The following is a 16052-nucleotide window of genomic DNA, read 5'->3' on the forward strand; positions in this document are numbered from 1 at the left end:
TATTTATTATTCTTTATTTTTATATGAAAATAAAACAACGCAAATAAAAATTTCAAACAAAGATATTGCAAAGACATTTTATTATTTAAAAAAAGTTTGTTTTTAAAAGTTTCCAATCGCTAGACAAACAAAACTTCACAAAATTTAACCTTATCTTGTTTTTAAATACTATTACTCTAATTTACGGGGGTCAATCAAAAGTAAAGTAAAAAAGTTTGCGGTTAAAATAAATGCCTAAGATCCGTATTAATAACTAAAAACCATGAGAATATCAAGCTCTTTTTCGTATTGATGATAAAATATTTAAGGAAAGTATGAAATAAAAATGCCATTATTTGGTAAAAGTTTTATCTATTGTTCTCCACCTTCATTAAGCTCTCAAGAAACCCCAAAAATGCGAGCAAAACTCTTTTAGATATATTATAAAAAACTGAAATGAAACTTAATTATTATTTAGCTCACAAATGTTTTCAAAAATACTTAAGAACAAGATTCATAATGGTCCCACCTCTTTTATTCTTATCTCAAATCTTTAATTCCGAAACTTGAAGTAATTATAAAATAAAAGGCGGTATCTTATGCTAATATCTCAATAAATAAAGTTAGATTAATTTGGAATAAAGTTGTTAAATAATCGACACATTAAAGTGTAATATTTATATTATAAATGTATGCAAGGTTGTCCAAAAATTTAGAACATCCTTTTAGGTAGCAAGTAATTTAAAAACGCTTGATTGTCTAAGAATTGAAACCATCCTTTAAAGTTGCAAGCAAATGAAAGTTTTAAAATTTATTACCAAAAACAAACAAAATTATTTCTTACTCTTAAAAATAAAATTAGTAATCAAAATCGGAGGAACTTTTAGTATTGCAACATATTTATTATGTTCAACTTTTATAAAATATTGATTAAGTTTTTTGAAACAGATGGATTTTATTCTCTGTAAGTATTCTTTCTTTTTATTTCAAGTTTTTCTTTTCAGTTAATGTAGTCTGAAGAAAACAAAAGAATATTACAAAACCTTTGTCGTAAAAGATATTAGAATAATTTTGTCTAAAAGTCCATATAGGACTATTTGTAATTATAAACCCACATTCAAATCTCGTCTAACAAATGTGCATCTATATAAAACTAAATAATATGTTATTATTAATATATAATATTATATATATATTATATAATTATTATATTATATATTTGGAACCAATCTTTTTTTACACTTTATTTTTTAATTCTTTCGCATTTTTTCACCTGAAGATAAATAATTATAAAACTTTAAAACTTATATACCTTTAGAATTTATAGGAAAAAGTTATAGTGAAGGTTTTTATGGAATCTAATGTTTTTTTCGTTAAGCCTTTTTTCTCGGTATAATGTTTTTTTTCTTGGTATGAGGTTTTTTCCTCGGTTTTTTTTTTTGTAGTTACATCCAGAAGTCCTAACGATCTTATGACAACACACCGCGGAAGAGCACATAACTAGGAAGGTACACCTTCATCCTTACCAATGTCGCTTACTGGGTGAGAGACGGCAGGGGTCTGGCCAGAACTCTAACCACTGCGCCTGCGCCATAAATATATGCATAATGCCTTTGTTAAAATAAAAAGCTTAATTATAAAATATTTTATATTTGCTTAAAGATAACAGTAAGGAGCTCATTTTAGCAAACAATTTGCAGCTATGATCTTATAACGCTCCTATATCCTATTATTTTTGGGTGACAGGTTCAAAATTTTTTCATACTGACGTCACAAAGCAGTATGTACAAACAAATACTTATTACAAGTTTTCCTGATAATGAATAAAGTTTAGAACTATGGTTAAATACAACATATATAAAAAATTAACATAAGCATTTATTCATATTTTTTTTACCATAATAGCTTTACATTATTTTAAAATTTCTTATGATTATTATTTATAAAATTATCCGTTAAATGCAGAGAAGGAACATACAAAGCAAATTTTAGAAAACCTTACATCAAGAAACATTAAAAAAAAATTAAAACAAAAAAATCGATTAAAAAAGTCTATTTATTATTTATCTTCAGATGTGATGAAATGTCACAACAATCTCAGACAGAATTGTAAAACTCAGTATTGGATGTGGCTTTTTTAAAACCTAAAGGTCTTTAATTACCACTCTTAGATTTCTGTACTTCACAATAGAGGTGCATCATGTAGAATTGGTAGCTCACTTTTTAAAACATTCTTCTTGTTATTTTTTAAATTTATTGCAAAAAATGATCAATTTCATTATTCCGATGAGATGCGATGCCACTTGAGTCTCCTTTAAAAAAAAATTTACAAACAGTTTGAGCTGGAAGTGAACATTTATTCTTACAAAATGGCCTTGTAAAATCAGTTAAGTTTTTCAGTATATCATGCAACAATTCTACAACAAAAAAAATGGAGTGGATCTTTTACAAGTATTTCTAAATGTTATAATACGATCTGATGGAATACTTATTTGTAATATGATTTAAATTAATTAACCTCATTTTCATCACGTTTTATATAAAAATGGAATAAAAAACTTTAATGAAGTCAAACCTTATTTTCTTATAAATAAAAAAATACATAAAACAAAATAATGTATAGTTTTTTGTTTTGACCAGCAGATGGATCACAAAATAGCTTTACAGATCAAATGTCTTTGTCTAAAACGAACTTGTCTCATCCGCCCCTTTTAACAATAACTTCATCAAATAATACAAAAAACCTCATTCTTTGAAAGCATGTGAATTAAATAACTAAAATGCTAATTTTCTTCTGTACTATTTTATACTTCTTTCCAGAAATTTAAAAAATAATGTTTATTAAAAACTATTTTCCCTAGTGTTTAATACTAACAATAATTGATTTCTGTAGTATGTAATATCATCGGTTAAATGATTCGGTAAATTAAATTTTTTTGGAAATTTAAGGCTCAAATTTTGAGAATTTTTTTTTTAATTCTTTTTATAAAATAACTTTTTTAACAAAAAATGTTTTTGCATCATTGTGGTATTTTTCTTGCTTTAATTCTATCTCATGCATTTAGAAAAACATGTTTTTTTTTTTGAGAGTAGTGGAACTGTCGATCACTAAAGGAAGAAATGCGATCATATATTTTTTTTTTTTAAGTTGAACAGTAAAAATATTACATTTATTCGTTTTCAATTATGAAGGGAGTAACCTATATATTAATAAAACATGACTTTATATGTAATTAATGATAGACAAAACTTACATTAACAATATACATTTTATGCTCATTAACATATTCAATAAAAAATTATAATTTGCCTGTAGTTAAAAAACTCCTTTTTTATTGTTTCCAATCTTTCCTTTTATTAGGCCATAATAAATATTATTACAGAAAATCAAACACAAACAAACGCAAACTTATTTCTTTTTTCTCATGAAAAGTTTTTGTAACAACTATACAAACCTTTTGATTTGATATTTTGGGGTCACAACAAAACATTGTTTAAAGTAATTAAACTAGATGAATATAAAACTTGGAGCATTCAAGTTTTATATTTATCTAGTTTTATATTTATTTTATTTTAGTTAAAGTTTCAAGTTTTATACTTTTTTATTTTATTTAGCTAACAAGAGTGGAATAAGGTGTTTAAACGGCCCAAGAACATAAGTATAAAGCAGCCCTATTTTTAATACTTATTATTCTTGCGGATTTGTAAATCCAAATGGACCAAACTTTACATAAGTGTTGATGACTGGAATAGATAGAAATGAAATTTCATTCTCAATTGAATTCAAAATAGCAAATACACTAAAAAAAAAGTTTTGAAACTGTTTGGATGAAACAAATTTTCCACCACGTGATACCTCGGCCCAATGTGTATCGCTTAGGCCTCCTGCCTAAGCGATACACAGTGGGCCGGATATTAAAGATATGGTATTTTTTTACCAAAATTTGGATATATAAATGTTTAAAAAAATTTATATATCCAAAGAATCACTTTTTATTAAGATATATTAACTTTTATTATAACTTTTAGTTAGATAGTTGCCAATACTAAAAATTATTTAACAAACTTAAAATCGTGGAACTGAATAACAAACTCTTCTGGTGAAATAAACTTAAAATAAAAATTGATGCAACAAACTTTAAAAATAAAAATGCGCACTTACTTCGGAAAAAATGAAAATTTATTTAGATTTATCACCAGATTAAACTCTATTATCGATATTATTATATAATCGATTTGAAATATATAAATAAATATATAGGAATAAATGAAAAATATAAATAAGTGAATAGATTTCAAACTCTATGATTGATATAATTACATGTTCACGACGTTTTGAATAGATTATTTATTATCTCTATATATAATTATGTATTACTTGTATTTTTAATATATTGGCCGCAGATTCGTGGTGAATTCATGGTGATATTACAACGTTTTTATTATTATAAAGTCTACTGAGTTCTAAAGGTACTATATAAATAATCAACAGGCACTCTTCATACGTCACTACTTTCATTTTAACTTACCTGTTTATAAACACTATATCCTGTAGCACCATTAAAATCAGCCTTGCATATAAACGTTAGTTTAGTTAATTCCTTTGCATTGTGGTTAGCACAGTAGTTTGAATACCACATAGCTTTTTAAGAGTGTGTTCTAAATGATCTTTTAGCGATATTTGTACTGACTAGCCATCTATTTGAATGTTCTTGGAATAGCATTTAGCTTTTGAAGATCTTATACCATTATATAAAGAATACGTGGCATGTTTTTATTTTCAGCACCAATTCTTAGAAGCTGGTATGTTGATTTTGATATACCACCATTAATAGTTAATGATAAAGTTTTATCAGTTGAATATATCTAAGCAGGTTTAATGGGATTTTTATTTCAAATTTCAGAAATTTTTGTGCCAGTTTCGTACTTAAACTCACTTCTTAATTTTAATTTTTTTGCATGAAGTAATTTATGGTTAAATAAAATATTACTAACATTCTTAGGCTTATTCTTTTTGTTCTGTTACAAGCTTCCAAAAGAGCCACATGTTTTCCCAACTTCATTAACTGATGATGAAGCATTTAATGTACCGTAGGTGTATTGAAAATCTTGAGCTAGCCAATTTTCATTACTTTTCTCAAAATGAGTATTATTCATTGTTTGCAGCTATTAACTTTTTACATTATAATTTTATAAAGTTTTTCCCTCAGAATCCTCTAGTTTAATATCTGCAGAAACTATAACAGTTAATTTCAATGAAAAGAATGGTATATCATTAGAATCTAGTTTATTTTGTTGTAAAAGTCCGTAAATGTCACCAATTTATATTTTATTACTAAACAAAAAAACAAAAAAATTATTAAGTAAACAGTGCAATTTGTATTAAATTAAATAACAAACAAAATAACATGAATTTTAGTTTACAAGAAATAAAAGTTGATTTCAAGCAAATGACATAAGTTACAAGTCATTGTTTTAAAATGTTAAAGAAACCCAAAAGGGGAAGTTAGGGGCAATGTATTTAGTTCAAATTGGTTCAAGTATTTAATATAGGTTTTCGTAAGTTCCCTAAATTGTATGACACTTTTTGTACAAAATAAAAGTAATAAATGTTTAAAGTTCACCTCGTTATTTTAAAGCCAGATTATAAAGTTTATTATAAAGACTGATCTTTACTTTAGATTTTTTTTCGAAAAGCGTTACTTTTAAATATTATAAATACATGAACTAATTCCGTAAGCTTATAAAATTTTAAAAGTTACTGTTTATTATAGCTATGTATAAAAAAAATTTCACGCTTTAAAAAAAAAAAAAGTTTTTCATTACACATGAAACCGCAACTAATTTTTGTGGTTTTAAAAGATTCTATTATACTCAAAACAATTTTCAAAACTTTAAATTAGAGTATTAAAAATATGTTTTAATATATGCTTTGGAATATAATAAATATTCATTTTTTAGGTTTTGTCCACCACCACTGTGCGTTGTCGCAAAACTTACCCTGATCAAAAATCTGCGGTGCTCTTTGATAAAAGCGTAAGAACTTCTTGGGATACCTAAATAAAGTAAAAACAAAAAAATTTAACACAATAGCATTGTCATCAATATTTGGTGAAAATCCTTTTTTAGGATTAGCAATTGTCCATTAAAAGTTAAAAATATTTAAAAGATTAGAAACATCCTTTTGATTTGGATAATAGCTTTTTGAAGTCGTACTTTTTCGGCATGTGACTTGAAATTTTAAATTAATTATATATTAAGTTGTTTCATATCATTAGAAAGGGCTTCAGCACAGTATTTTTAAGCTAAAAAAAATGATAAAAATCTAACAAACCTATTATAAGATATGACGTTCAATGTACCAATTTTTAGATATATGAATTTTTTGAAGAAACTGGTCAAAATTTAGTTTTTCTTAATTAAAATTATTATGACTTTGTCAATACTTTTCTTAAAAACTGAAACTTTTATCAAAAAATAAGCATAAATGAGGGCTACATGTTTCCATTGGTCACTAGTCAACGCTGGGAGTTTGAGGGGCACCGAACCAACACCAGATAAACATGGCACTAAAAAAAGTTTAATTTACAAACTTACCTGTAGCTTGTGTAAATGGGACGTGAAATTACAAAGAAAAGGTAATAAAAAAAGATCAGAAACTTTAATAAACCCAATACAGTTTAATGCTATTTATATATTAACCAAATACACTTGCTATTCATAATCACTTCAAAATATTTTTTATATTCATTTCAAAAAATTATAATAGATAAACTTAATATAAATTAAAAAGAACAATACATGCTACTGAACAATATATGTTAGAGGTTGTCCATAAATTAAGTCACGCTCTAGGGGCCGGGAGAGGGATAAGTTAGTGGTTTTGTGACGAATCGTTAGGGACGTGTTATTAAAGAGTTAATATGTTGTGAAGAGGGGGAAAAAAGGGGTCAAAAATGGTCGAAATTGTGTGACGTAATTTATGAACAACTCTTTATGTTAAAATAATACTTTATTATTACTTTTGACATCATTCCTGAAGACATCAACCACTATTGACAGTAGGGACTTTGAAGTATTAAGTTAATACGGATATTGCTAGATATTTATTACTACTAATAATGTGCAATAAAAGTAAAGTTGAAAACCTTTATTATTTAAAAGATGTTGTGAATAAATTTAATAATACTATTGTTGATACTATTATTATTAATAGTTAACATTATTATTATTATTGTTATTATTGTTATTATTATTATTGTTATTATTATCATCATAATTATTATTATCATAATTATTATAACTAGTATTATTATTTTTACTATTATTAAATCTAATAAAATTTTATAACTTGTTTTTATTATCAAAAAACTTTGGTTTATTGGAAGTTGAGCCAATTACAATGTCTTTAATCAAAACAAGTCAATGATTGACTAATTTAGCCAAATAGCATTTTCAATCGACTTTCAATACCCCCCCCCCCCTCACCATTACAGAGTCCGTGAAAAAGATTTTAGGTACCAAAAGTCACATTTTAAGTTATCTGCGTCAAAAAAAAATTTTTTCGAAATTTTGCAGGTGCTTATATAATATGTATAAAGAAATATTTCTATAGTTTGAAAAAAAAAATCATACATCCTTTAACATTAATTTGACAAGAGAAAACAACTAAATTTTTAACATCAATAAAGTCAAATCAAAATGTGTCAACCATACATAAATATCACATAAAAGTTAAACGTAACTTTTGCTTTTTACAAGAAATAATCTATAAAATATATTAAAAAAATAATTTAGGTTTTTATGCATTTCTAAAAAGAAAAACCACAAAAAAAGTTCGATTCCCTAAAATTACTTCCAATTGTAGTTTCATGAATAGTTCCTATGCTAGCGACACATTTTGTTTATTATTTTCAGGGTGTAATTTTTCATACGTAAGTTTAGGAGTTTTTACCTAATAACAATAATGGACTTGAAGGTAAACGAAATGCTAACATTTTAGTTCATAATTATTAAAGTAAATTTTAAATAAATCATCACAACTAATATATCTTGATGGGCAACCAATATTGATATGCGTATTATGGTATTTAAAATATGATTAAACAAATGTTTTATTTAATATAATATTTCTAAAGTTTTTGACTATATGCACACTATCATAAAACAAATACGTCTTCTTTCCACAATTTTGTTTGTGATTTATAAAATATTTTTGTAGAATATGGTGGCCTGCCTTGAGGCTGATAAAACTCTCTCTATTTTTTGTTTTGTTTTTGTTTTTTATTACATGAAAATTTTCATACAAATATATCAAGTTAAAAAGTTTACAATTGAAGATTATGTTAAAATAATGATAGAAATTAAATTTAAAAAAAAAAGGAACGTGGAAACCCAAAGAAGACTTAGAGGTCTTGTCAAGAGAACCGCTAAAGTTTGACGCGTCAATAAAAGTTGATGTAAACTCATACAATGCGACTATCACATAATTCATTGGTAATATAATATTTGAAGTTTTCTTTAAATTATCTTAAAATATGGCAGGTTTTACTAGAATCATTATTCTTTGGATTTTTTTATTTTTTTATTTTATTTTTTTTCTGCATCTTCTTTTCAGAATAGCACAATTTTCTTGACGAATTTTCATTTCTCTTCAAAATTATTTTCTTCAACCGTTGTAAAGCACCTCTGCAAATACATTATTGAATAGATTAAGTTTATCTTTTTTTTTTTAAGTATATCATGATGGTCTTTGTCGAATATTGTTTAGTATATCACGATTGTCTTGTTGAATTTTTAATTACAAGATTTTTAATATCAAATGATGAATATTTTCCACTTGGTAACTTGTAAAAGTTATTCTTTGACCCACGTGCAGCAACTTATACACATAGACATACATACGCACACACATTTATACATATATACATTTACACGTATACGCACACACAGGTGCATACACACATACATATATACACATAAATATACACACTCATACTCAATATATTTTACAAAGTATATTTTACTAAACTATATATAACATTATTCAAGAAAAAATTTACAGAATTAGTACATAATAAGAACACAGTATATGCTTACAATATATAATAACTTTAACAATAAAGTATTTTTCTACACAAAATAAGAAAACCTAAAATCAGAATTTTAAAAAAACATAGATATTTCATCAATTGAATTGAGTTTAAATCCATCTTGATCTCAGATGTGGTTGATTACTTGTAATCATTTTTTTTTTAATATTTCTAACTGATCTTCTTGAAATATTCTTTTTTTGAGAGGACTTTGAGAAGATTTTAAAATGGTAAAGAAGACTTTTTTTTTTGCAAAAGTTAACAAGAATACTAGAAAGAAACAAGTTTTAAAAGCAAATTCAGGATGCATTCATCACCTCTAATTACATATTTATCTTTAAAATCAAGTTCATACAAAAAATCAAATGCTTTATTTAAGCGATTAACAAAACGTATCCAAAGTTGATTTAAATTTTGATCTTTTGAAAAAATGAAAAAATGAAATTTGCTTGTGTTGCTTAAATATCTCGATGTACATTTTTGGTGAAGCACATTTGTTGACCATTTTTATATATAACTTCTTCAAAATTTAGTAAACTCAGAACTAAGAATTAACTTAAAAAATATTATTTTGGTGTTTAAAATGTCAAAAGCGTTCAAACTGGCCTTGAAGATATACGTCTGTGAATATAGTATATTAGGTCATGGTTGTTCCAGAGTTTTTATAATAAATTATCGGTGATGCTTTACCAAGCAATTGAATATTTGGAGAAAGTATTAGGTACAAAATTTGTTTGTGCTGTTTATATGTAAAGTCAGTTAAGTCTTTTCCAAAATAAGTTACTGTAGCCTTTAATCAAACTTAATGAGAAAACTGCTTAGATAATGATAGTTGATGATAGATGATAGACTGTGGATCAAGAGCGGAAAATTCTGTGTATAAAAAATTTACTTATAATTGAGCAATTATTAACTAAATTGCTTTTAATAGGTTTGAGAATCGTATTCATAATGTAATTATGAATATTAAATTCAGTATTTATCTATTGCATTATTTTCATTTACCAACTCGTTAACAACCCGTACATTCTTTTCTCAACAGACATAAATTATGTTTTTTACAACTTGTTATTAGCTCATCTTACAAATTTTTTGGCCAACCATCTTACTCATCTCATCGTCACAACCATTTTTCTAATAATACTTAATAATAAAATATTTTTTGTGCCTACAATCTTGTTATTGATTATCCCAAATCCGTTTCATTAAAGAATGCTCTAAAAAACACAGCAAAGGCATGAAGCAGTTAAAAAATAATAGAAAAGGTTGTGGTTTGAGTGGCATCCTTTTAGAACAAGATTCAATGAATGTGCGTAGCACCAGTTATAAGTTTGATGAAGTGCAACGTCGCTCAACTATATAATAATTATAAACCAATTATAATTATAAACCAATTATAATTACATAATGGCAGCTCTATCGTAGCGTTACGGACGCAATATTTAGTATTTATGTTACTTTCACGGAGTTTTTCTTAGGTTTTTTTTTTAATCTTTACCAGTTGTAATGTCTAGTTTGCAACTTCAGTTGAACATACCTTTTATGTGACATATCTTATGATTATTAAGCATATCTTATAATTATGGAGCATATCTTATGATTATGGAGCCTTATGATTATACCATACCATATATAAGCATACCATATATAAGCATACCTTATGATTATGGGGTATATCTTATGATTATTGTACATTGATTCTTCGCACCTACATTCTGCACTGTATCTAACAGAAAACATTTTTTTTGAATTACAAACAAATTTAACCTTTTCTCTCCCAATGTTGCCATTTGGTAACACAAACTTTAGATTCAAAAATCAAACGCTGTTTTATCTTTTTTTAATTTTAAGTAATGCTTAAGTTTTGCTACTTCCTACTAGATGGCAACATGTGCAAGTTAAAAATAAACGCGCCGGTTCGCGTAATTTTGTTTTGTTTTTTAATTTCATAAATCGGGAAAGAAAGGGTCGATTTCCTCCGAAATAGTTTTTTACATAACTTTTTTAACTGATTTAATGATATAATTTAATGTCGTCTTTTTTTATGTTCTTTTTTACATTTTAAACAACATTCCGTTTTAAAATATAAAGTTTATAAAATAAATTATAAAAATATATTAACAAATATAAGTAAAGATCGTAAAAAAGAAAGAAAAGAACCCGCGGACTGGTATAAAACGGTAATGCCCCGTCGTCGAGAACGGGTAAAATATATGTGATACAATTTCTGGTAGTAAATAAAAATTGTAAAAAATAAAAAAGATAATTACAAAACGTTAAAATGCAAAAACTTTTAAACTTTTATTTTAAGTCAAAGCTTAAGGTGACTATGGCTAAAAAAATAAATTCTGCATTTTAAAAATAAATGTTTCCAAATAACTTTAAATGAAAAGAATCGAGTAAAACTGAGTCAAACCGCACGCCATATCATTCCGTACACAGATCGAAATTGTAAAATAAAAACTAAACGGATATGGCTATGAAAAAAATAAAGATAGATTTAATTACAGAACTATCTCTTCTATATTAAAATTGATAAAATTATATGCCGATTCAACTCCATTTTTTTCTTTTTTTATACAACTTTAACGGGGAGTCAAAACTTATTATATTTTTTTTATCGTTGCCAACAAAATAGCGCTTGAGTCGAAACTGATATAAAAATAATTTTAGCATTATCTGGTTAAAAATTTAATTTTAATTCTGATAGAATAATTTTTTTGCAGCTAGGATAAAAAGTTAAATAAAAAATCAAAAAAGTAAAAAAAAACTCTTTTTTCTGATAAAACAGCACACTCAGCACCAGTGGGCACGGTACGTTTTTAAAACGTTTTTTAAACGTTTTTATAAGGTTTAAACCAAATAAAAACGTCCAAAGAACGTTTTAAAAACGTACTGTGCTCATTGGGAATTAACTTAGTGTTAATTCCGGTTTAATTATGAATGAAATATAATGTTATTTGTTAATATAATAAACTCTTACTAATTAAAAATCAATTATTATATTATTTCTCAATATAATCATCACTCACTCAATTCAATTTAACTTACTCACTTTAACATGTTAACTCAAAAAACAGAAGCCTACAAGGAAGACGATATATTAGCCGCATTAACTGATATAAAAGAAAATAAAACATCACTGAGAAAAGCTGCATTTAAACACGGCGTTTCAGTCTCAACGCTCAAAGATCGCAAAAATAACAACAACAAAGACTTCCATGGCTCAGGTACAACAACGGTACTCTCAAATGAAAAAGAAAGATTGATGGTGCATGCGTTACAATTACTTAGTGATGGGGTTATGGTTTAACCCGAAATGAAATCCTAGAATTTATATATGGCTACCTTAAACTTGGTAAAGACTGGTTATAAGCCTTTATGAAAAGATGGTCAAAAGAAAATTCAACAAGAAAAGCGGATAACTTTGCATCTAAAAGAGCTGCTTCTTTTAACGCATTCAAAATAACTGATTGTTATTTTGAATGCGTTGCCTAGCAATATTAACAGACTGGTATAACTTCTGGGTCGCACATTTGAAATTGTGATGAAACAGGTTTTTTGGGTGATCAAGGAAAAGCAACCGTAGTGTGTCGAAAAGAGACAAGATGTGCATTTAAACATACTGGCAACAATGAAAAAATTCATTATAATGTAAACTATTGGTATGCACTCAATACTTGTTGGAGGGATAATCTTCAATGCATTGAAAAAAGTTTAAAATTAATAAGTAACTACTTTTTCCAGTAGCTTCATAAACCAATATTTCATTTTAAAATGGCTTTGAATTTGTCGTTTTAATTGTGGATTTGTTTTTCGGTTACAAAATGAACTGCTTTTTTGAGTTCATTTTTAAGTGAAATTGGATTTTTGTCTACGCACTTCTTGAATAAACTCTAAGTAATCTGGATTCATTCAGAAAAGCCTGGACAACAAATACAACAGACAAACATTCTAGATTAGAAAAACATCTGTACAAGCTTACAAGATTGCTCTGGCTTTGCTCTTAAAAACGTCTTAACATTGCACTCTTCAATACAATGCAAAGAGTTAAATCTTGTTGTTTCTATCTGTTTACAGGAAACTTGAAAACTGCTTCAGCAGTAAGAAGAGTTGCATTTTGTCGGCAAAAAGCTTCTATTGCCAATTTGACATCGCTGCAAATCAAATGCGGAGATACATTTTAAAATACTTTCCTGATTGATCTTTAACTTTGAGAATTGTTGCATTATCGGCAATAGACTATTCCATCTTGTTTTTTTTTTTTTTTTTTTTTTTTTGTTTAAATTTGTTAATCGTTGTACAGCTTAAAATAAAAAATAGTAAAAATAATAATATAAACTTACAATGATAAAAAAATAACAAATATAAACAAGGTATCTGAAAGAAGATCACAAGGATCTTGTCGTCAGAACATCAAATAAGCATTTAACAAAGATAAGATAAAAAAAAAGTTAATAAACTTTTACAAAACTCCAAGGTAAATAATCTGATCTGAAGAAAGATCAAGATGATCTTGTCATCAGAATTGTATACAAGAGTAAACCAATGTGGAAGTTAAAAAGTAAAAAGTATATGAACAATATTAGTAGGAATTAGTAGGAAAATTAGTAGAAATAAAATTCTATAAACGTAAACATGTATATAAACAATAAAAAAGTAGACCAAAAAATATTTTTAACTTTTACTACTAATAATAACTTAAAATATTTTCTAATGAAAGAATGAGATTTTTCAGTTTTTTTTTAAAAAGGCAAAAAGTAATAGGTACTTCAAAATTAAAATTCGGCAAAACAAGTTTATTCCAAAGGTGTGGCGCTCGATAGGTAATACAAAATTGGTTAAAGTTTGTTTGACAAAAAGGTTCATTTAAAAAGTTATTATTTCTCAAAGTATATTTACTGATTGGTTTTAGAGAAAAAAGATCTTTGAAAACGGCTACGGATAAGTTTGTATATTATTATTGAGAATATCAGTAGTTATAATATTATCTATAAGAGTCGCTGTATTTATTGTAACTCTTGTGGGTCGATTTATTAAAGTAACTGACCCTGTTTCAAAAATTGCGTCATAAAAATTCTTAATTTTATGGTCGTCATTATAGAGAAAACAGTTCATATTTAAGTCTCCGACTATATAGTTTTCTTTTTTATCATTATTTCCTTTTTTTATGATTTGTTGTAAGAACATGCTCAGGTTTTCGCTCACGCCGTCAGGTGGCCGATAACAACAGCTTAGTAAAATGTTTTTAGTTTGATTATTTGTAATTTCAATAGTTACAACTTCTTTATCGCTGTCAGAAACGCTCAAATCATTCCTAAAACAATACTCAAAATTTTCGTGAACATAAATTAATACTCCACCGCCGCGCTTATTCGTTTTTCTCTCCATAGAAATTATATTAAAGTGAGGAATATCAAAATTACTATTTATTTCATCTACTGTGATCCAAGTTTCAGTTAAACAAATAATATTAAAAATGTGTTTAGTTTCTTCTAATAGATCTAAAAGTTTTTCATAATTGCATTTCAAACTTCTTATATTGAGGTGGAGAATTACAATTTGCTTATTACTTTTTTCGCGAGCATTCTTAAAAAGAAACCCTTCTAGTTGGTTCGGAAAATGATAAGAACAATCGGATAAATTACTGCGATCAAAATTATTTTCAGGGTCTAGGTTTTCTTCTGAAGAAAAGAGATTTGTTTCATATAAATTAAAAAAAAGGGATTCATAGTTATTAGTCATAGCCATGATAATAAATAGAAAGAAAAAAAAAAGGATTTCTTTTTAGAAGTGCTAGTTATTTGTTAAGATTGTTTTCAAAATTTTTATTAAGATAAACAATTTTGTCATATCTTACCGATACATTTTCACCATTTAAGCGCCTTTGTTTAACTTCCGCAAATAACTTTTTCCGAAAGACAACGGTCTCACGAGAAAAGTCTTCGTTAATGAAGCAATTTGTGCCTTTAAGTCGATGAGATTCTTTCAAGATTCTTATTTTGTCTTTATATTTCTGCAGGTTAAGAACTATTGTCCTCGGTCGTCCATCTTTCTTCAATCCAGTGCGGTGGGCACGCTCAATTTCGATATTTTTCAGTCCAAGATTTTGCCAGAAGAATGCGTGAACTTTTGCTTCAGAGTCCCCCCATGATTCTTGTCCATTTTCATCAATTCCATCTATCTTCCAGGTTTCGTTGCTTTTCCTTCATATATTTTTCAATATTAGTACGTTCGAATTTTTTATCAAGTTGTTTATTGTTGTTACTTTTTTTTTTTGTCAACTAGTTCTTCGTTCTTCGTTGTAGTTTAGACTAACCTTAATATCTTCCAATTCCTTTGAGAGTTCTTTAATTTTGTTTACATTCACGTTGATATTTACCTCAGCTTTGTCTAATCTGTCGTTAATGATTTTTATATTAGCGCCTATTTTCTCTTGTTTACGAAACATTTCTTCAGTTTCTTTTTTGAATTCTTTAAACATTTCTTTTAACATTGTTTTTATTTCTTTAAGTGTTACTGCCATAGTATATATGTGTGATAAAAATAGAAATAAGTTTTTCTTAAGATTAAACTTGAATATTTTTCCAAATGTAAAGTGCAAATGTAAATGTTTTTTTTTTTTTTTTTTGTTAAATTCTCCTCGTAGTAAAATTGTGTCCGTTCTTGTTGAATGCTATCGTGTATTGCAGTCAAGGATTAGCGAAATTTTTGCAGTCAAGGATTTTGCAGTCAAGGATTAGCGAAAGGATTTTGCAGTCAAGGATTAGCGAAATCTCTTTTCCGTGCTGTTTCTTGAAAAAAAAAAGTTGAAATCTTTATTATTCTGAAAAAAAAGTTGTAATCTTTTTTTTTCTTGAAAAAAAAATTGAAATCTTTTTAATTCCTTTGTAGCATTTGTTATTAATTTGTTTCTTTTGTGCGACCACTGCTATAGTTTGCAGTAACAGTTTGGATACCTATTTGAAAGGCATTCTGATT

At 26.7% G+C, this 16052-nt stretch overlaps 1 protein-coding gene across 1 annotated transcript; it reads right to left on the minus strand.

Moving 5' to 3' along the window:
• Positions 1-14871: 14871 nt before the first annotated feature.
• Positions 14872-15597, minus strand: LOC136089808 (uncharacterized). Its single transcript, XM_065815897.1, has 2 exons — positions 15391-15597; positions 14872-15255 (listed from the first exon to the last, which is right to left on the minus strand). The coding sequence occupies exons 1-2, from the start codon at positions 15595-15597 to the stop codon at positions 14872-14874; spliced, it is 591 nt and encodes a 196-aa protein (XP_065671969.1).
• Positions 15598-16052: the final 455 nt, after the last annotated feature.

Source organism: Hydra vulgaris, chromosome 13, assembly GCF_038396675.1.
Source record: "Hydra vulgaris chromosome 13, alternate assembly HydraT2T_AEP".
Taxonomy (NCBI): Eukaryota; Metazoa; Cnidaria; class Hydrozoa; order Anthoathecata; family Hydridae; genus Hydra; species Hydra vulgaris.